Source organism: Leucoraja erinacea, unplaced genomic scaffold (assembly GCF_028641065.1).
Source record: "Leucoraja erinacea ecotype New England unplaced genomic scaffold, Leri_hhj_1 Leri_99S, whole genome shotgun sequence".
In the NCBI taxonomy this organism is placed as follows: domain Eukaryota; kingdom Metazoa; phylum Chordata; class Chondrichthyes; order Rajiformes; family Rajidae; genus Leucoraja; species Leucoraja erinaceus.
Genome location: NW_026576949.1, coordinates 1 through 23,086, shown reverse-complemented (window position 1 = coordinate 23,086; position 23,086 = coordinate 1). Strand labels below are relative to the sequence as shown.

The 23,086-nt window shown below is 45.4% G+C and overlaps 1 protein-coding gene across 5 annotated transcripts in view; it reads left to right on the top strand.

Moving 5' to 3' along the window:
• LOC129695233 (WD repeat-containing protein 70-like) overlaps positions 1-17,249 on the top strand; it is a 60,978-nt gene extending 43,729 nt beyond the window's left edge. For 4 of the 5 annotated variants that reach the window (XM_055632009.1, XM_055632010.1, XM_055632011.1 and 1 more), the window contains exons 14-18: positions 2,206-2,306; positions 6,680-6,759; positions 9,066-9,182; positions 15,970-16,132; positions 17,070-17,246. In XM_055632009.1, coding sequence (XP_055487984.1) covers positions 2,206-2,306; positions 6,680-6,759; positions 9,066-9,182; positions 15,970-16,132; positions 17,070-17,157 — 549 coding nt within the window. In that variant the 3' untranslated portion in view covers positions 17,158-17,246. Of the gene's footprint in view, positions 1-2,205; positions 2,307-6,679; positions 6,760-9,065; positions 9,183-15,969; positions 16,133-17,069 lie in introns of all 5 variants that reach the window. The other variant, XM_055632008.1, reaches the window with a different exon arrangement.
• The last annotated feature ends 5,837 nt before the right edge of the window (positions 17,250-23,086 follow it).

The window sequence follows — 23,086 nt, the reverse complement described above, 5'->3', positions numbered from 1 at the left end:
AAACAACCTGGCTTGTCTCCACAGATGCTGCCTAACCCACTTTGTTTTTTGCTCAAGATTTCACACATCAGCCGTCTCAGTAACAGCATTCCATTTGCCTTCCTGATTGCTCCTGCGCATGAATTCTAGTTTAGTGTTTCATGCAAAAGTACCCCAATCAGAGTAGCACAGTGATGCATCATAACTCCAGAGATCCGGTTTCAATCCTGACATTGGATGCTGTCTATGTGGAGTTTGCACGTTCTCATTGTGATCGAGTGGGTTTCCTCCAGGTGCTCCGGTTTCCTCCCACACGCCAAAGACGAGCGGGTTTGTAGGTTAATTCGCCCTCTGTAAATTGCCAGCCATTGTGCAGAATACGGATGAGAAAGTGGGATAACATAGAACTAGTGAATTGAGGATCGATGGCCAACGTGGACTTGGTGGGCTGAAGGTCCTGTTTCCATGCTGTATAACTAAACTAAACCCTTTGTGCTGCATCCTCTGTCTATTTAAATAGCTATCATTTTTCCAAAGTGAACGACACCTTTTTCCATAACATTCACCCTCTTACAACTATTTGCTCTCTCCGATCAATATTTATCGGCAGACCGTGTCCTTCTTACAGCCTGTCTGCCACTTGTTTGTGTCATTGCAAATTTACCTTGCATTTATTTCTGTCCTCCGGGTCATTAATATATACAACATAAATGGTTTAAATCCCTGCACTGATCCCTGTGGCACAAAGAAGGCCGCCAGCTCGTGCAAGCCGACCAAGATGCCACACCGAAGCACATCCCATTTGGTCCATATCCCTCCTAATCATCAGAGTAATGCAGAGATATGACACAGAAACAGGCCCTTCACCTACCGAGACCGTGTATCCATTTTACACTAATCCTACCCTAACTCATTTGTAGTGAAGATGGGCACAAAATGCTGTAGTCACTCAGGATCTCTGGAGAGAAGGAATGTGTGACATTTCGGGTCGAGTCTTCACAGAAATGCTGGAGAAACTCAGCAGGTGCAGCAGCATCTATGGAGCAAAGGAAATGGGCAACGTTTCGGGCCGAAACCCTTCTTCAGACTCAAGTCCCTTCTTTAGACTGAGAGTCAGGGGAGAGGGAGATATGGAAGGGTAAGGTGTGAAACCGAGACATCTAAGGGGACGGAGCTGATGGAAAATGTAGAATAGATCATAGGATAATGTGACAACGAAACATACATAGATAAAATGTAATCAGGAGAACAGTCAAATTGGTTGGAGAGAGAATGAAAGCTAGGGTTACTTGAAGCTATAGGTTAATATTCATACCGCTGGGTTGTAAGTTGCCCAGTGAAATATGAGGTGCTGTTCCTTCTGCATCTGCAGTTCCTTCCTGTTTGTTGCACCCCTGCAGTTCTTCAACATTTCAATATTATGCTGCTATTTTACTCATCCTTCCATTTCTCCACTTCACACCGCATTTGCCAATTGTTTACCCATACATTTAACCGATCCACATTTCTCTGTTGCTGCATCCTCCTCATTGCTTCCATGCTACCATTTTAGTGTCAACATTGGCTTTCTTCCTGAAGATCATTAATATGTACTGTAAACATCTCTGGTCCCAGCACTTAACACTCAAGGTGATCAACTATAACTATCCTCTGCTCAGTCCGCCTAGGCCCTATGTCTACGCGATCTCCCGGTTGCCAAACACTTTAATTTCCCCTCGCATTCCCACACCAACCCTTCTGTCCTGGGCCTCCTCCAATGTGTGAGGTCCATCGCAGATTGGATGAGCAGCATCTCATAATTCGCTTGGGCAGCTTTCAACCCAGCGGTATGAATATTAATTCCTCTAATTTCAAGTAACCCTTTCTTTCTCTCCATCCCTCCAACACCCTAGTTCTCACTAATTTCACCGTCTTCCTGTTTTATTTTACAATTTGTCACGTTGTCACCTTCCCCTCTGAAACCAATGAACCATTCTATATTTCCTTAACATCGTCTGCTTTGATCTGTCGTTTTCACACTTACCCTTCCATATCTCTAGACAACCCTCTCCCCTGACTCATTGTCTGAAGAAGGGTCTTGACCCGAAACGTCACCCATTCCTTCTCTCCAGAGATGCTGCCTGTCCCGCTGAGTTACTCCAGCATTTTGCGTCTAACTCCAGTACTGTTGACAGGTAAAGAATTTCCCTGTAGCTCTAAACATGAAACTGTTCTCTTCATTTTCAGAGCGTCATTCGTTGTTTGTGGCATCCAAAGCTAAACCAGGTCATGGTGGGGACAGCAAATGGATTAGCAAAAGTCTACTACCACCCAGTGAAAAGTCAAAGGTTGAAGGTTTTTAATTATGCCAAGATTATATCATTAGAATATCTTTATTGATGTCAGTGTCCACATAATCTGTCCCTGTTCCAGAATGTTTTAAAACCCTCTGGCAAACTCAGCATTTATTGCACACCGAGTGAGCCCATGTAGTCTGTGTGGTGACAATACTGTTGGCTAGGAGGTGATGATTGACGATAGACGAGGCTAGCAGCTTAATGTTCGAGGGTACAGGGGCTACAGGCCATATAGAGTTGGGGGCTGCTGTATCGATTAAGGAGACGCTCACAGCAATAGTCTAGCGATTACATTACGGATAGTTTGTCCAGTGAGGCTATATGGATGGAGCTGAGAAATAGAAAGAGGATGATCACCTTGTTTAAGAAGGAACTGCAGATGCTGGAAAATCTGAAGAAGGGTTTCGGCCCGAAACGTTGCCTATTTCCTTCCCTCCATAGATGCTGCCACACCCGCTGAGTTTCTCCAGCACTTTTGTCCACCGAGGATGATCACCTTGTTGGGAGTACACTATAGGCCCCCAAAATAATCAAGGGGAATTAGAAAAACAATGATGTCTGGAGATTGCATGCGGCTGCATGACTAATATGGTTGTCAGAGCAGGAGATTGCACTTTCCCAAAAGACTGGGACTGTCATAGTGCCATGGGATTATGTTCAGCAACGTTTCCTCTTGCAATATGTGTGGGGCTACACAGGAGATGGCAAAGCTTCATCTACTATTAGGATTTTAGGACGGGCAAAGTGACTGAGATGTCCATGAGTGAGCCTTTTGGGACCAGCGACCACTGGTCTGTTTGCTTTAAAATAGTTATGGATAAAGACAAGTTAAATATCTTAATTGGGCCAAAGACGACTTTGATGATATCAGACATGAACTTGCTAAAGTTGACTGGAAACATAGAAAATAGGTGCAGGAGGAGGCCATTCGGCCCTTCGAGCAAGCCCTTTGTTTCTGGGCAAAGGAACATCCTGAAAGTGAAATGCTTTTGAAACTGTGATGACAAAAGTTCACGGCATGCACGTTCTTGTTGGAGTGAAGGGCTCGACAGGTGGGCATAAGGAAGTATCAATGAGGAGAGAAGTTGAGGCACTGGTCAGGAAAAAGGAGGAGGCATGGACCAGCTATAGGCAGCTGGGATTGAATGTTTCCCTGGATATGTTTTGGGAGCTGAGGAATATACTTCAAGAAATCAGGGCACAAACAGGTGGCAAGAGAAAGATCTGACAGATAATATTAAGGGAAATCCTAAGAGATTTTATATTAAGTGAAAGAGGGTGTCTAGGGTAGAGTGAAACCCCTCAGAAACCAGTGGTCTTCTCTGTGTGGAGCCACGGGAAATGTGCAAAGGGCCTCAATGAGTATTTCCCCTCCATTTTAGCTGTGGAGAAGGACATGAAGCCTGCAGGAACTTTGGATAGTTAATGGAGAAGTCTTGAGGACAGTCTGTATTTTGGTCAAAAAGGTGCTAGATATCCGAAGGGACCATGTCTTATGAATCCCATTGAGTTTTTTGTCAAAGTAACCAAAAAGATTAACAAAGGCAAAGCTGTAGACGTCTTTATGGACCAACAGGCATTTGATAACGTTTTGCATAGTAGACTGCTCTGAAAGGTTGGATCGCATGGATCTAGGAAGAGCTAGCTGACTGGATGAATTAGCTTCATGCAATTAAAAAGAGGGTGATTGTTTTTCAGACTGGAGGTCTCTGGGGTGCCGCAGGGATCTGTGCTGGGGCCATTATTGTTTGTGGTTTCTTATTAAGATGACAATGTACAAGGTGTGATTACTAAGTTTGCAGATGACACTGTAATGAGTGGCATCATGGATAGCAAAGATGGTTATCAAAGATTACAGCAGGACCTTGATCAGCTGGGCAAATAGGCGGAGGAATGGTTGATGAGGTTTGAGAAGTGTGAGATGTTGCAGTTTGAGGAGTCAAATCAGAGCAGGACCTTCACAGTGAATGGCAGGAGTCTACTGTAGGGCAGAAAGAACGAGGATGCAGATACATAGTCCCTGAAAGTGGCATCACATGTAGCTAGGATGGTCAAGCAGGCTTTTGGTACATTGGCCATCATCATTCAGGGGTTTGAGTAAAGAGGTTGGCATGTTATATTATCATTATATGACATTTTTGAGGCTGTACTTAGAGTATTGTGTTCAGTTTTGGTCACCCTGCTAGAGGATGGTGTTAATCTATAAAGAGTACAGAGAAGATTTACCAGGGTTTGAGGGCCTGAACTGTAGGGAGAGGTTTGGCAGATTAGGACCTTATTCCTTGGAGCGCAGGAGACTGAGGGGTGATCTTATACAGGTGTACAAGATTGTGAGGGGAATAGATAGGGTGAATGGACATCCTTATTTATCTCCTTTGCCTAGAGTGAGGGAACCAAGGCATGGGTTTAAGGTGAGGGGCACAATTTAATCGGAACCTGAGGGTTGTGGGTATATGTAATAACCTGCCAGCTGAGGTAGTTGGGTTTCGGCCCGAAACGTTGCCTATTGAGTCTGAAGAAGGGTTTTGGCCCGAAATGTTGCCTATTTCCTTCGCTCCATAGATGCTGCCGCACCCGCTGAGTTTCTCCAGCACTTTTGTCTACCTAGGCAAGTGCTATAACATTTAAAAGACATTTGGACAGGTGCATGGATAGGAAAGGTTTCGAGGGATACTGACCAAACATGGGCAGGTGGGACAAGCGGAGATGGAGCATCTTGGCCAGGCATGGGCAAGTTGTGCCGAAGGGCCTGTTTCCCTGCTGTATGACTTTATGACATGGATTTACAAGTTGGTTTATATGTATTTTGTGGCAATGTGAAAATATAAATCACACTAGGATGCCTCATATCTAGTTTGAACTGCAGGCCTGGTGCTCCACAGATGGACAGTCTGAGTGTGGGTGGAGCTGCACTCACCAGGCCAGTGACAGAATGCCGGGACTCCGAGCTTTGCTTCATACGTTATGGAAATGATTTAGTCATGCAGCTCGGTAAGATTTTGGTTGGGCTGCGTTTGAAATATTCTGGTCGCCCCATTACAGGAAGGATGTGGAGGCTTTGGAAAGGGTGCTGAGGTTGTTTACCTGAATACTCACGGGATTAGAGTGGTAGCTACAGGGAGAGGTTGGGGAAATTTGGATTGTGTTCTCTTTTCGGTGTATTTTGTAAACTTCAATCAAGTTGCCCCACAGCCACGTTGGTGTGTAAAATTATAAGAGGCATATATAGGTCAAAACCTTTTCACCATTGTGGAAATGCCAAAGACTAGAGGGCATAGCTTAAGCTGTGAGGCAAACATTTTAAAATGGGGTGTGCCTGGAATGCACTGCTGGGGGTGATGGTGGTGGCAGATATGGTAGTGGTTTTTAAGAGGCTTTTAGTTAAGCACGAGTATACGCAGGGAATGGAGGGATATGGATCAGGTACAGGCAGAGGAGATTAGTCCATTTTGGCATCATGATTGGGTTTAGCACATGATGAGCAGTTTCCTGCGCTGTATTGTACTATATTCGATTTGATCTAACGTGTTATGAAATAGCCCTGGTAAAGCTGAAATAAAAGTAGGCAAGATTGGAAACATTCAGCCTGTAGGTGTGGGGAGACCAACAATTAACATCACCGATAGTTAGAGTGGGAAATAGACAAACACGTTAGACTTTGGTAGTGGAGAAGTTGGGGGAAAGATGGGTAGAATAAAGGGACATGTCCTGGACCAGAAATGTTGACTCTTTCCACAGGTGCTTCTGCACCTGATGAGTGATTCCAGCACACCCTATTTTTTCTGTTGGTGTGAATCATCTGGATCAAACAGCTGGAGAGTCTCAGTGTCTTGAAGAAGGGTCTCGACCCAAAACGTAGTCCGTCCATTTCACCCCACAGATGCTGCCTAACCCTCTACTTCCCTCCAACTCAGGATTTCAGCCTCTGCGCTCTGTGTGTCTTCATGCATCTGGAGTTTGATGTTCATTTTTTACGTCAGTGGGTGTGAAATGCAATCTAATGAGAGCAGTCAAACCTTGCACAAAGCAGTATGATGAGCTAAACGATCGCCACCATCCCATCCACAGGACATCACTGCCAAGTACCTCAGGGCAGTTCCCCTCTGATGCCAACATCTCTGCTGCTCCATCAGTCACTCCACTATCTGCTTCCTCTTCCTCATTGTAACATCTGTCACTCTCTCATCTTCTTCCCAACGTAACCCGCCATTCTTGCCATTACTTGAATGCAAAACATCACTGTCTTCCTCGACAGTGACATTCCACGTTCTCTAGGTTCCCTCTCTTTACACAAGCAAAGCCGTCAGACTAATCGTTCTCTCTGCTGCCAACTTGTACTAACCACAACCTGCGGTGTTTTTCAGAGGAGCCAAACTCTGTGTGGTGAAGACAAAGAGAAAAGCGAGGCAGAGTCAGACTGTCACACAAGATTATATCATCACACGTGAGTATACCATTATACATTCACTGTAATACAGTAGCAATGTTACAAAATTTTGAGATTTAAAAAATCAAGTCTGCAATTAATCCCATCAGATAAAGCATAAAAAGAAGTTTAATTTGACACCTAATTCACTTTCATATCTCAAGTATTTAAAACGTTATGGCCATTTTCATACTCGGAAATTAGCATCTTGTTCCCTATTGATTTTCTATGGACATAATAAAAAAGCTGTGATCGTGGACAGTCAAAAGCCCATAACTTTCTTAAAAATTAAGAGAACTGAATGAAATTTTCAGTTATCATAGAGTGAAGCATTCTGAAACAAATATAAAATAATCTTACTTGGATGACCTGAAATTAAAGCATATAATTAGTTAGTTACCCAATTGTAGCTAATTCCAAACTTCAATTACTAGATCGAAACATCTATCCATTTCTTAAGAAATGATTAAAATTTTTAAATAGCCTGTGTCCAAATAATATTCACAAAGAATTCACAATAAAACATGATTTTTAAATCTCATTTACATGAATTTATAGGCCAAATGGAAGGAATTTAGTGTTCAATTGCTGTAAATTAATGGCCATTTAAATCATCTTTCGAGTGGGATCCTGTGGAACGCGCTGGTTTAGAACGTTCACATTGCGGTAGATTTGTGCCCCAAATGCCCAGAAAAATACTGCGGGATATAATGAGGCCCCAAATTAGCTACTCGCAACATAAAACTTTGTATAAAGGGATCTTAAGAAACCCTTTTTAACGTAAAAATAAACAACCTACCTTCTGTTGTCCCCTGTATGAGATCCGACCCGTTGTCGGCGGTCGGGGATTTAGAGGTTAATTTTTAACTTACTATAATAATTAAATAAACCCCTTAAAACTAAAAATAACTCCAGCGAGCGAAACCTCAAGCGATTTTTCGTCAGCAACTGAGGTAGGCTGAACAAGCTCGATTCGAACAGCATAAGGAAAATCGCGTTTTAAACCCGCCCCCCTCTAAACGGCGCCATAATCACACACACGGGCTGGGACAGATCTGCAGCGACGCTTAAGGTAGCTTTTGCAACATACCTAAATACAGTAGACCAGTGCTTCTTAAACTGGTGAATGGTGCACCCAAAGGCAAATGAAATTATTATGGGATGAATGAAACTAGAGGGGTGAATGAAGGGCTTAATTTATTTAGATATAATTATTTATTTTTTTCCATACTTAAAAAAGGCATTGCCATTAAAGTGGTTTTGTAAGTTGTGGTTAGTGAGCTCTCATTGGTTTTAATGGCAGTGGAGCTGGACATTTGATATGTTTTTATTTCCCTCTACCTATGGTTTTCAAAGTAGCAGGAATTTCCCAAATTTACTGTAATATAACCTTTTAAGGAAGATCATGGTTTTTTTGAGCTAGTTTTCCAAGATAAAAACTGCAGTAATCAAAGCCCAAAAGGGTAGGATGGGGCTGAAGCCCAGTGTTTAGACATTGGAATGTTTTTTTATATCATTCTAATAAAATGATTTTCCAGCTCCACTGGTAATTAAACTTAACTTTTTTTTTCTCCTAGTTTTCTTTACATATTTTTAGGATGTTAAACAAGTTGAATAAAATAAACACTTAAGAAATGAGTTAATTTATGTTTTTTGCTCATGTGACAAAATAAATGATATGTAAAATTATACACAAGGGAGAATAAGATAAATGACCAAAAACATCAGAAAATTTAGTCGAGGGTGAATTAAATTTAGTCATGAAGACTCGAGGGTGAATGACACTGCAATAGTTTAAGAAGCACTGCAGTATACCAGATCACACGTGAGTGTACCGCTATACATACACCGTAATACCGTATACCATTATGCTAGTGTACCACATCATGTGTGATTATACCACTGTATTCTCTGGTTCTCTGTTGTCCCACTTTCACACCCACTTCCTACACAATTAACCTACAAACACGCACGTCTTCGGAATGTGGGAGGAATCCGGAACACCTGGAGGAAACCCACGCGGTCACAGAGAGAACGTGCAAACTCCACACAGACAGCACCGGCGGTCAGGATGGAAACCGGATCTCCGGTGCTGTGAGGCCACCATGCCACCGTTATTTCCCGTCCCCAGAGCTGAGAGTTGGACTGGGTGAAGTCGTAGAAGGACAGGTTTCTACCTTTCCATCCGGTGAGTCGACCCATTGGCTGTGTGCCCTCACGCCCATCGCCAGGGTGACACCCAGCCAGGGAGGGGCTGTCGTCTGGGCCTTGCCAAGGGCAGTGATTGCGTTGCAGGTTAAATAATGGTTGCTTTGTGTTTCCAGCACATGCTTTGCCCATGTTCCGGGAGCCCAGGCAGAAGAGCACCAGGAAACAGCTGGAGAAAGATCGGCTCGACCCGGTGAAGTCCCACAAGCCCGAGCCTCCCGTGTCTGGCCCAGGTAACGCTCAGGGCCACACATCGCCCACCAATCACTGCAGACTGGTGGCTGCAAACGGGGAGGGGGGTGATCAGAAGAGGGGAGTCGGGACTGAGGAGGAGAGCTGGGAAAGAGGGTGGGAGGGAGTCTGGCAGGGCAAACGGTGCTGGGGGTGGAGCAGAGCTGGGCCAACTGGGGCCACAGCATTGGAGAATTGTGGGTGGGGGGGCTGTGTGTGGGGGAGGGGGGGGGGGGGTGGGCCAGTGGGGTGAGGCCAGTGTGGGGGGTGGGGCCCATGTGTGGGGGGGGGGGCAGTGTGTGGGGCCCGTGTGTGTGGGGGGGGTTGGGGCCAGTGTGTGGGCCAATGGGAAGGGGAGGGGGGGGCAGAGGGGGGGGGTGACTGTGGTGAGCATCTCTGGTGAAAAGGAATAGAGAGCGTTTCGGGTCGAGATCCTTCTCAGAGTCAGGGGAAAGGGAAAAGAGAGATATAGATGGTGATTTAGAGATATAGAACAAATGAATTAAATATATGCAAAAAGGAATTCCACAGACTCGCCACTCTTTGTGAGAAAAAGTGTTTCCTCGTCTCCGTTCTAAATGGCTTACTCCTTATTCTTATAACTATATAACAATTACAGCACAGAAACAGGCCATCTTGGCCCTTCTGGTCTGCCGAACACTTATTCTCCCCTAGTCCCATCTACCTGCACTCACACCATAACCCTCCATTCCTTTCCCATCCATATAACTATCCAATTTATTTTTAAATTATAAATTCAAATCTGCCTCCACCACTTCCACTGGAAGCTCATTCCACACAGCTACCACTCTCTGAGTAAAGAAGTTCCCCTCATGTTACCCCTAAACCTCTGTCCCTTAATTGTCAAGTCATGTCCTCTTGTTTGAATCTTCCCTACTCAGTGGGAAAAGCTTATCCACGTCAACTCTGTCTGTCCCTCTCATCATTTTAAAGACCTCTATCAAGACCCCCCTTAACCTTCTGCGCTCCAAAGAATAAAGACCTAACTTGTTCAACCTTTCTCTGTAACTTAGTTGCTGAAACCCAGGCAACATTCTAGTAAATCTCCTCTGTACTCTCTCTATTTTGTTGACATCCTTCCTATAATTAGGTGACCACAATTGTACACCACCCTATCTACATGAGATTCCACCTTCAGGGAACTATGCACAGTTATTCCTAGATCCCTCTGTTCAACTGTGTTCCTCAATTCGCTAACATTTACCATGTACGTCCTATTTTGATTTGTCCTGCCAAGATGTAACACCTCACACTTATCAGCATTAAACTCCATCTGCCATCTTTCAGCCCACTCTTCCAAATGACCTAAATCTCTCTAGACTTTGAAAATCTACTTCATTATCCACAACACCACCTATCTCAGTATCATTTACATACTTACTAATCCAATTTACCACACCATCATCCAGATCATTGATGTACATGACAAACAACAGTGGACCCAACACAGATCCCTGTGGCACCCCACTAGTAACCGGCCTCCAACCTGACAAACAGCCATCCACCATTACTCTCTGGCATCTCCCATTCAGCCACTGTGGAATCCATCTTGCTACTCCACCATTAATACCCAACAATTGAACCTTTTTAACCAACCTTCCGTGAGGAACCTTGTCAAAGGCCTTACTAAAGTCCATATAGACAACATCCACCGCTTTACCCTCATCAATTTCCTGAGTAACCTCTTCAAAAAATTCAAGAAGATTAGTCAAACATGACCCTCCAGGCACAAATCCATGTTGACTGTTCCTAATCAGACCCTGTTTATCCAGATGCTTATATATATTATCTCTAAGTATCCTTTCCATTAATTTGCCCACCACTGAAGTCAAACTAACAGGTCTATAATTGCTAGGTTTACTCTTAGAACCCTTTTTAAACAATGGAACAACATGCGCAGTACGCCAATGCTCCGGCACTATTCCTGTTTCTAATGACATTTGAAATATTTCTGTCAGAGCCCCTGCTATTTCTACACTAACTTCCCTCGATGTCCTAGGGAATATCCTGTCAGGGCCTGGAGACTTATCCACTTTTATATTTGTCAAAAGTGTCAGTACTTCTTTTTCTTTGAATCTCATAGTATCCATAGCTACTCTACTAGTTTCCGTTACCTCACATAATTCAATATCCTTCTCCTTAGTGAATACCGAAGAAAAGAAATTGTTCAATATCTCCCCCATCTCTTTTGGCTCTGCAGATAGCTGTCCACTCTGACTCTCTAATGGACCAATTTTATCCCTCGTTATCCTTTTGCTATTAATATAGCTGTAGAAACCCTTTGGATTTACTTTCACCTTGTTTGCCAAAGCAACCTCATATTTTCTTTTAGCTTTTCTAATTTCTTTCTTAAGATTTTTTTTTACATTCTTTATACTCCTCAAGCACCTCATGCTGCCGATAATTATTGTAGATCTCTCTGTTTTTCCAACCCAAGTGTCCAATTTCCCTTGAAAACCATGGCTCTTCCTGATTTTTCTATTTTCTTTCAACCGGACAGGGACATAAAGATTCTGTACTTAAAATTTTACCTTTAAGTGTCCTCCATTTCTCTTAGAAACATAGAAACATAGAAAATAGGTGCAGGAGTAGGCCATTCGGCCCTTCGAGCCTGCACCGCCATTCAATATGATCATGGCTGATCATCCAACTCAGTATCCCATCCCTGCCTTCTCTCCATACCTCCTGATCCCTTTAGCCACAAGGGCCACATCTAACTCCCTCTTAAATATAGCCAATGAACTGGCCTCAACTACCTTCTGTGGCAGAGAGTTCCAGAGATTCATCACTCTCTGCGTGAAAAATGTTCTTCTCATCTCGGTTCTATCCTTAAGCTGTGACCCCTTGTCCTGGACTTCCCCAACATCGGGAAGAATCTTCCTGCATCTAGCCTGTCCAATCCCTTAAGAATTTTGTAAGTTTCTATAAGATCCCCCCTCAATCTCCTAAATTCTAGCGAGTACAATCCGAGTCTATCCAGTCTTTCTTCATAAGAAAGTCCTGACATCCCAGGAATCAGTCTGGTGAACCTTCTCTGTACTCCCTCTATGGCAAGAATGTCTTTCCTCAGATTAGGAGACCAAAACTGTACGCAATACTCCAGGTGTGGTCTCACCAAGACCCTGTACAACTGCAGTAGAACCTCCCTGCTCCTATACTCAAATCCTTTTGCTATGAATGCTAACATACCATTCGCCTTCTTCACTGCCTGCTGCACCTGCATGCCTACTTTCAATGACTGGTGTACCATGACACCTAGGTCTCGTTGCATCTCCCCCTTTCCTAATCGGCCACCATTCAGATAATAATCTACTTTCCTGTTTTTGCCACCAAAGTGGATAACCTCACATTTATCCACATTATACTGCATCTGCCATGCATTTGCCCACTCACCCAGCCTATCCAAGTCACCTTGCAGCCTCCTAGCATCCTCCTCACAGCTAACACTGCCCCCCAGCTTCGTGTCATCCGCAAACTTGGAGATGTTGCATTCAATTCCCTCATCCAAATCATTAATATATATTGTAAATAGCTGGGGTCCCAGCACTCAGCCTTGCAGTAGCCCACTAGTCACTGCCTGCCATTCTGAAAAGGACCCGTTTACTCCTACTCTTTGCTTCCTGTTTGCCAGCCAGTTCTCTATCCACATCAATACTGAACCCCCAATACCGTGTGCTTTAAGTTTGTATACTAATCTCTTATGTGGGACCTTGTCGAAGGCCTTCTGAAAGTCCAGATATAACACATCCACTGGTTCTCCCCTATCCACTCTACTAGTTACATCCTCGATAAATTCTATAAGATTCGTCAGACATGATTTACCTTTCGTAAATCCATGCTGACTTTGTCCAATGATTTCACCACTTTCCAAATGTGCTGCCATCCCATCTTTAATAACTAACTCTGGCAGTTTCCCCACTACCGATGTTAGACTAACTGGTCTGTAATTCCCCGTTTTCTCTCTCCCTCCCCTCTTACTATAAAGTGGGGTTACATTAGCTATCCTCCAATCCTCAGGAACTACTCCAGAATCTAAAGAGTTTTGAAAAATTATTACTAATGCATCCACTATTTCTGGAGCTACTTCCTTAAGTACTCTGTGATGCAGCCTATCTGGCCCAGTGGATTTATCGGCCTTTAATCCATTCAATTTACCTAACACCACTTCCCGGCTAACCTGGATTTCACTCGGTTCCTCCATCTCATTTGACCCGCGATCCCCTGCTATTTCCGGCAGATTATTTATGTCTTCCTTAGTGAAGACTGAACCAAAGTAGTTATTCAATTGGTCTGCCATGTTCTTGTTCCCCATGATCAATTCACCTGTTTCTGACTGCAAGGGACCTACATTTGTTTTTACTAATCTCTCTTCACATATCTATAAACACTTTTGCAGTCAGTTTTTATGTTCCCTGCCAGTTTTTTTTCATAATCTATTTTCCCTTGGTCTTCTACATCCTTCCCATAAAACAAACTGTCCCAGTTCACTCCTTTTAAATCCTTTCGCATCTCCTCAAAGCTAGCCTTTCTCCAATCAAAAATCTCAACCCTAGGTCCAGTTCTGACCCTCTCCATAATTATATTGAAACTAATGGTATTGTGATCACTGGACCCGAAGTGTTCCCCAACGCATACCTCCGCCACCTGACCTGTCTCATTTCCTAACAGGAGGTCCAGCACTGCCCCTTCTCTAGTAGGTACCTCTATGTATTGCTGCAAAAAACTATCTTGCACACATTTTACAAACTCCAAACCATGCAGCCCATTTACAGAATGTGTTTCCCAGTCTATGTGTGGAAAATTGAAATCTCCCACAATCACTACCTTGTGCTTACTACTAATATCTTCTATCTCCTTACACATTTGCTCTTCCAATTCTCGCTCCCCATTTGGCGGTCTATAATATACCCCTATAAGTGTTGCTACTCCTTTCCCATTTCTCAGTTCCACCCAAATAGCCTCCCTAGACGAGCCCTCCAATCTATCCTGCCAAAGCACTGCTGTAATATCTTCCTTGCTTTCTTTAACTGTGGCCCCTGGTTCTGGACTGCCCCCAGCATCGGGAACGTGTTTCCTGCCTCTAGTGTGTCCAAACCATCTTATTTGTTTCAATGAGATTCCTTCTCATCTTGCTAAACTCCAGAGTGTACAAGCCCAACCGCTCCATTCTCTCAGCATATGACAGTCCCGCCATCCCGGCAATTGACCTTGTAAATCTACGCTGCACTCCCTCAATAGCAAGGCCATTGTTAGCTATGGGCAAGGTGAAAACGGGTTACAGACAATGAGACTCAACTTTGTAGCTAAAACAACGACTTGGGTGGGGGAGGAAAGGAGAGAGAGGGAATTCAGTTCCTTTCTACACGTATAGTAAGTGGAGGGAGGTCATGGTACAGCTTTATAAAATATTGTTGAGGCCTCCTCTGGAATGTCATATGCAGTTTAGGTTGCCTCGGTCTAAGACCAGGTGGGTATAGATTTAAGGGGTCAGACATTCAGAGAAGATGTAAAGAATGCTTGATTGATCCAAGGGGGTGGTTGGAGTTTGGAATACACATCAGTGAGGTAAGCCACGCGACCCCCTCTCTGCTGCCTGCCTGCCTGCCTGCCTGCCTGCCTTCAACCAACACAGGCCTGCTCACTCAGTCGCCACATTTAATTCCTGCCGTTGTCATCTCGCCCTCCGCTACAAGGCTTTCAGCTCTGGAATTAATACCTTAACCCACCCAAATCCTCTTGGAATGATTTTTGGATTCTGCAATTCATATCTTAAACCCACTTGCATCTTCAAAATCCTTCGTGTTCGAAAGTGATAGGAGAAAGATTAGGCCATTCGGCCCATCAAATCTATTCTGCCTTTCAATCATGGCTGATCTATCTTTCCTCCTCAACCCTGCTCTCCTGCCTTCTCCCTAAAACCCCTGACACCCATACTAATCACGAGTCTATCCATCTCTGCCTTAAGTATATCTGTTGACTTGGCCTCCGTAGCCTTCTGTGGCAATGAATTGCACAGATTCACCACCCTCTGACTAAGGAAATTCCTCCTCATCTCCTTCTTGAAGGAACGTCCTTTAATTTTGGGGCTGTGACATCTGGTCCTAGACTCTCCCACGAGTGGAAACATCCACATTCACTCTATCCATCTTCTTTTGGAATGATTTCTGGAACCTGGAATTAATATATCTCGCAGCCCCTCTGCGTCTCCCAAATCCTCTCAGAATGGTTGCTGGAACCAGTGCCGTCGCTGAGCGTTTTGTTTGTTGACTGGCCACTGAATGACCTTAGCTTGTCTTACCCAGATGAAATGTTTAAATGACAAAGTTGTTGTAGAATCAAGATAGGTATGCAGTGTTAATGAAGGCTTTGTAGAATTGTAGTTTGCGGAGGTGATGTCAGGTTTTGAGGCAGGCAATGTTGGGACGGAGCCAGAGTGCATGATGATGTCAATGTCAGTGAACATGGATATTGGGGACAGGTGCAAAATGCTGGAGTAACTCAGCGGGACAGGCAGCATCTCTGGAGAGAAGGAATGGGTGATGTTTCAGGGCAAGACCCTTCTTCAGACTCTGGGGATTGGGACTAGGCTGCCCATCAGGTACTGATCTATTTTGGGATGTAGATGTTGTCGGGGGGTTTAGAGTTTGGCAGTTTTTCAGGCAATGGGATTTTGTGCAGTGGTTGGGTGTTTCTTTGAGAGAATATGAGCACTGTGGTTAAGATGCTTTGAGTATGACAGCCTGTGGACTTTACTTGACGTGTAAACAGGTCGTGGTGGTCGTGTTGGGACACATGGGGGCACATTGTCCTCGTTCATCGTGAAGAACATCGCTCTGGATAAAACAGATGACAGTAATCCACGTGAAGCCATCCTGCGCCATGCCAAGGATGCTGAACAGAACCCATACTGGGTGGCTCCTGCCTACGTGAAGTGAGTATCAGGTGCTGGGGAGTCACCTCTACAATAGAACAGGAGAAGTAACCTAGACACAATCTGTGTACGCACTTTAAACCACACCCCTGCTGCGTGCCTTTCCTTCCACAACAACCCTAGGTGACCCATGGTAAATTGAAAGCTCAATCACTATGACATTTTCCTCTGGGTGAATTGCCCACTGATCTGCTGCAGTGCCTGACTCTGGCTCTTCAGGAGATCTCAGCACAGCCGTCACCACCCTCGAACCACATAGCACGGAAACCGGCCCTTCAGCCCAACTCATCCATGATGGTTAATTTAGTTAGTTGTTAGTTAGTTAGTTGTATTTGCCTATGTTTGTTTTATTTGTTTTGTTTGTTTTGTTTTATTTTATTTATTTATTTATTATTTATGTACTTAGAGATATTTAGAGATATAGCATAAAACAGGCCCTTCGTCTCACTGAGTCCATGCCACCGGTGATCTTCCTACACTGCACTATCCTATGCACTAGGGACATTTTGCAATTTTGTTTTTACCAAAGCCAAATAAACCTACAAGTCTGTGAAGTGTGGAAGGAAAGGATCACCTGGGGAAAATAAATGTGGTCGCAGAGAGAACGTAGCAACTCTGTACAGACAGCAGCCATGGTCAGCATGGAATCCAGGTGACCAGTGCTGTGAGGCAGCATGTCCACTGCTGTGCCACTGTACTTCCCCTTCGGCCCACATCCTACTAAACTCTATCCTATCTGTGCATCTGACCAAGTGTCTTAAATGCTGTTCTGGTACCTGTGTCAGCTACTCCTCCAGCAGTTTGTTCCATATTCCCACTACTCTCTGAGTCGAAAAAGTTGCCTGTCAGGTTGGTTAAAGTCTCGCACCTCTCACCTGACACCGATATCCTCTGATTCCCTGACCTGTGGCACTCACTTTCCTGTTGGTTGTTCCAGGACCCAGCCCCATGCAGTGTTTGCAGCCGTGGAGTTGGAGGAGGAACCCGAGGACGACGAGCCAGAGTGGAAGAAGCGGAAATTGTGAGCACACAGCGGGGGACAGAGCTGCTGTCCATGAGGGTGGGGAGGGAGATGTGTGGGGGCCCAGGGGGATGGGTTTGGAGTGAATGTTGAAGGGAGCACGAGGTTTGCAGGGTGAGTGTATTTTACCATGTGTCTTGATCTATTAAACATCATAAACCAAATGATGGGTTCATTTCATTAGGTCTGTGTGTCGAGGTCTGAAAAAACATTTGGTAGTCAGGAGCAACTGAGAGGAACTGTTACAAGGCCACAGGCTCAGGGATCTGACTGGTGGAACAGAAAAAACCTCACTCGTCTGTTGCAAATCAGTTTTATCGGCAAGAGGACAAAAGCAATACTTGTCTCGGTATGCGCAGGAGCCGGTTTACAGCAGCCCTCTCCCTCTCCCTCTCCCTCTCCCTCTCCCTCCCCCCCCCCCTCTCCCTCCCCCCTCCCCCCCCCCCCTCCCTCTCCCCTCTCCCTCTCCCCTCTCCCTCTCCCTCTCCCTCTCCCTGCCCCTCTCCCTCTCCCTCTCTTTCCCCCCCCCCTCCCCCCTTCCCCTCTCTCCCTCTCCCCCCTCCCCCCCCCCCCCCCCCCCCCCGTCAGGCCCTCTCGTACATAAACTTAAAGTAACTTCTGGCTTACTGGCGCCTGCCTTTATACAAGTTTGATGGCGTGCAAATCACTACACACATGCTGTGCTAAAGGTAATACTCAAAACAGCGCTGCCGGTTTTGGCAAGCAAAGGTTTAAACCCACAGCACTCTGGGCTTTAAATACAGCGCTACCAGCCACCGCGCTCTGGGCTTTAAACACATCGATACCGGCTGCAGTGCTCTGGGCTTTAAACATAGTGCTACCGGTCACAGCGCTATGGGCTTTAAACACCGCTATGGCCACAGTACTTTGGTTTACAGACTGTTTGGGAACATTCTCGTATATCAGGAACACATTGTACCATTTTGCTAGAAGGGGTGTATTGAATAATTGCTAGTGGGGTTGGAGTTGTAGAGCATTGCTACCGTTCAGTTTGTTTTAGTTTAGTTTAGAGATACAGGGCAGCAACAGCCCACCGAGTCCACACCAACCAGTGATCCCCACACACTTGCACTACCCTACTCATAATTGGGACAATTTACATTTATACCCAAGCCAATTAACATACAAACCTGTACGTCTTTGGAGTGTGGGAGGAAATCAAAGATCTCGGAGAAAACCCACGCAGGTCACGGAGAGAACGCACAAACTCCGTACAAGCAGCACCCGTAGTCAGGATTGAACCCGGTACTCAAGTGCTGTGAGGCAGCTACTCTACCGCTGCTCCACCGTGCCGTCCATCAGCACAATCTATCCATCTCCACCCATCTACACATCCCATTTGCCCTTTTCCCTTTGCTCTGGTCCTGTACACATTCCCATCATTCCAGGTGCGACAGAGGTTCGCCTGTATCTCCTCCAACCTCATCTATTGCATCCACTGCTCTAGATGTCAGCTGATCTACATCGGTGAGACCAAGCGGAGGTTGGGCGATCGTTTCGCCGAACACCTCCGCTCAGTCCGCAATAACCAACCTGACCTCCCGGTGGCTCAGCACTTCAACTCCCCCTCCCATTCCCCATCCGACCTCTCTGTCCTGGGTCTCCTCCATGGCCACAGCGAGCAACACTGGAAATTGGAGGAACAGCACCTCGTATTCCGCTTGGGGAGTCTGCATCCTGCGGGCATGAACATTGAATTCTCCCAATTTTGTTAGCCCTTGCTGTCTCCTCCCCTTCCTCAGCCTTCCGGTTCCTCCTCCTTTTTCCTTTCTTCTACCTGCCACCCCCCATCAGTCTGAAGAAGGGTTTCGGCCCGAAACGTTGCCTATTTCCTTCGCTCCATAGATGCTGCTGCACCCGCTGAGTTTCTCCAGCTTTTTTGTGTACCTCCCATCTAAAAGACTGTTGATTGTTGTGCCTCTATTAGCCTCTACCTTGTGGAAGCTCATTCCATATAAATCTGACACCTCTAATCACCTTCAACTTTCTCTCATTCCACCTTAAACCTGTGCCTTCCCATTTTATAAACCTGTGTAACTTCACTCCTCAGTTTCTGACTCCACTGGGAATAAAGTGTGCCGTGGCGCAGCAGTAGAGTTGCTGCCTTACACTGCCAGAGGCCTGTCGGTACATTCTGTGTGTTAATTCTCCCTGTGATTGCGTGGGTTTTCTCCGGGTGCTCCAGGTTCCTCCCACATTCGATACGTGCAGATTTATAGGTTAATTGGCTACTGTACATTGTCCCTAGTTCCACAAGTTCACATGTATTGTCACATGCACCAAATGGTACAGTGAAATTTGAGTTACCATACAGCCACATGAATGAAAAGAACACAATACACAATAGAATACAACATAAACAGCCCCAGAGACCCGGATTTGATCCTGACTAAGGGTGCTGTCTGTGCGGATTTTGTATGTTCTCCCCATTTCTTGCGTGGGTTTTTTTCTGAGATTGACTCGATCTGACTCGATCGAGTGATACAGTGTGGAAACGGGCCCCATTGCTTGCCCACACCGGCCAGCATGTGCCAGCTACACCACTCCCACCTGCCCACGTTTGGTCCTTATTCCTTCCAAAGATGGTTGGAAGGATGGTTGGGGCCTGATGGCATGAATTGGGCCAAGAATAATGTTTACTTCAATGCCTAGCTTTAGAATGCGGCAGCAAGGCATCCTCCTCTCTTATCCCTGGGTGAGAAGATGTTTACTGATGATTACAAATGTTCAATTCCATTTGCAGCTTCTTGGCCAATGTGGCAATGTGTGGCAAGAGGTAGACAACTCATTTGGTTCACATCTCTCCATACCTGACCTGTCCATGTACCTGTCTAGCTTTGTAAATGCTGGGATAGTCCCAGCCTCGACTACCTCCTCCGGCAGCATGTTCCATACATCTACCACCCTTTGTGTGAAAAAGTTACCCTCAGATTCCTATTAAATCTTTTCCCCTTCACCTTAAACCTTTGTCCTTTGATCCTCAATTCACCAACTCTAGGTATCTGCCACTCATCCTCTTGTGCTCCAAGGAATAAGAGACCCATCCTACTCAACCTCTGCCTATTATCTCAAACCCTCTAGTCCTGCAACATCTTCTTAAACTTTCTCTGAACCCTTTCCAGCTTGACAACATCTTTCCTATAACATGGTGCCCAGAACCGAACACAATCCTCTAAATGCGGTCTCACCAACGTCTTGTACAACTGCAACATGACCTCCCAATTTCTATACTCAATACTCTGACTAATGAAGGCCAATGTGCCAAAAGCCTTTTTGACCACCCGATCTACCTGTGACTCCACCTTCAGGGAACCAGCGCCTGCACTCCTGAATCTACAAATCCGTGTTTGTTCTCATCCAAATCATTGATGTAGATGACAAACAGTAACGGGCCCAGCACCGAACCCTGAGGCACACCACTAGTCACAGGCCTCCAGTTTGAGAAACAACCTTCCACCATCACCCTCTGCTTCCTTCCATGGAGCCAATGTTCCATCCATTCAGCTATTTCACCTTGGATCCCATGCGATCTAACATTCCAGAGCAGCGTACCATGCGGAACCTTGTCGAATGTTTTACTGAGGTTCTTGTATACAATATCTACAGCTCTGCCCTCGTCGACCTGTTTGGTCAGGTCTTGAAAAAAAATCAATTAGACAAGACACGACCTCCCACTGACTTTCCTTAATCAGCCCTTATCCGTCTAAATGCCTGTATATCCTATCCCTCAGGGTATGCTCCAGTAACTTTCCAACTGCAGATGTTAACCTCACTTGCCTATAGTTATAACCATATAACAATTACAGCACGGAAACAGACCATCTCGGCCCTACAAGTCCGTGCCGAACAAATTTTTTTTTCCCCTTAGTCCCACCTGCCTGCACTCATACCATAACCCTCCATTCCCTTCTCATCCATGTGCCTATCCAATTTATTTTTAAATGATACCAATGAACCTGCCCCCACCACTTCCACTGGAAGCTCATTCCACACCGCTACCACTCTCTGAGTAAAGACGTTCCCCCCTCATATTACCCTTAAACTTCTGTCCCTTAATTCTGAAGTCATGTCCTCTTGTTTGAAAACTTTGAAAGTTTGAAAGTTCCCAGCATTTTCCCTGCAGTCCTTCTTGAATAGAGGTACAACATTTGCCACCCTCCAGTCTTCCTGCACCTCTGCTGTATTTAAAGACGACTCATAAATATCATCCCGCAATTTCCTCTCTAGTTTCCCACAATGTCCAATGGATATATTGTATATGATCAGGCCCTGGAGATGTATCTAGCTTCATACACAAATTTGTCTACCTTCTTACACAAGATCTTTGATTTTCTCTCACACTCCAAAGACATGCAGGTTTGTAAGTTAATTGGCTTGGTATAAATGTAAAATTGGCCCTAGTGTGTGTAGGATAGTGGAAGTGTGCGGGGATCGCTGGTCGGCGCAGAATCGGTGGGCCGAAGGGCCTGTTTCCGTGCTGTATCTCTAAACTAAACTAAATCCAAAGGCTTGGTGGACTGCAGTACCGGACACTACACCCGCCCGAAGGCTTGGCAGACCAGGGTACCCGGAGGGAGCCACTGGAGACATGGGACATGAGGAACAATGCAGGGGTACTGTCTCCAGCGTCTTCAAGGTCTGCTGCAGGAGACAATCCCGGGACACACAGACGGCCATGCGAGGAGAGGGACGTTGGTTCGCGGGCCGATCCGGTGGAAGGTGACGGAGGGTTGCCCTGCAGGAGCCTGGGGCTGACCTGTATTGGGGGTCGCTCCAGTAGACCAAGCACTCAGGCAGACTGGACTTTAAAAATGGCACCAAATCATGGTGGCGCCTGCATATGTAAATATGCGCAAGGATTTTCACTACAGTTGCACATATGACAAATAAAGCATTGTTGGATAAAGATATTGTTCTCGAGGGCATAGCTATAAGGTGAGGGGGAAATGTAATGCAGATGTGCTGGACAGGGTTTTTTTTACACAAAGTGTAGTGGGGCGTGGAACACATTGATGGAGACGGATACAATAGTGGTGTTTAAGAGGCTTTTAGATAGTGACATGGTTATGAAGGGAATGGCAGGACATAGATCATGTACAGGCAGATGAGATTAGTTTAACTTGGTATCATGTTCGGCACGACATTGAGGGCCTGTACTATTCTATATTCTATACATGTCTTACCAGATTTCACCTCCCGGGATTACCCCGCATCAGACCCAACTTGCCCACACCGACCAACATGCCCCATCTCCACTAGTCCCATCTGCCTGAGTTTGGTCCATATCTCTCTAAACTTGTCCTAACCATGTCTAAATGTTTCTTAAACATTGTGATTATACCTGCCTCAACTACCTCGTTCCATACACACATTACCCTCTGTAAAAACGTTTCCCCTCAGGTTCCTATTAAATTTTCTTCCCCTCATTTTAAACCGATGGCCTCAGGTTCCCGATTCACGTACTCTGGGCTAGAGACTGTGCACCTATCGATTTATTCCTCATGATTATGTACACTCTATCAGATCACCCCTCATCCCCCTGCGCTCCAAGGAAAGGAGTCCTGGCATGCTCAACCTCACCATCTTGGCTCAGAGCCTCGAGTCTTGGCAACATCCTCTTAAATGCTATTAACTTCACTACTAAGTTCCACCCTGCATTAACCACTACTAAGTTCCACCCTGCACTCAAATTTACTTGGACCATCTCCGACATCTCCCTTCTATTTCCTGATCTCACAGTCTCCATCACAGGAGATAGAATATTAACGGACATCCATAGTAAACCTACTGACTTCCACAGCCATTTGGACCACACTTCTTCCCACCATGCCTCCGACGAAGATTCTATCCCCTACTCCCAATCCCTCCGTCTACGCCGCATCTGCGCCCAGAATGAGGTGTTCCATACTAGA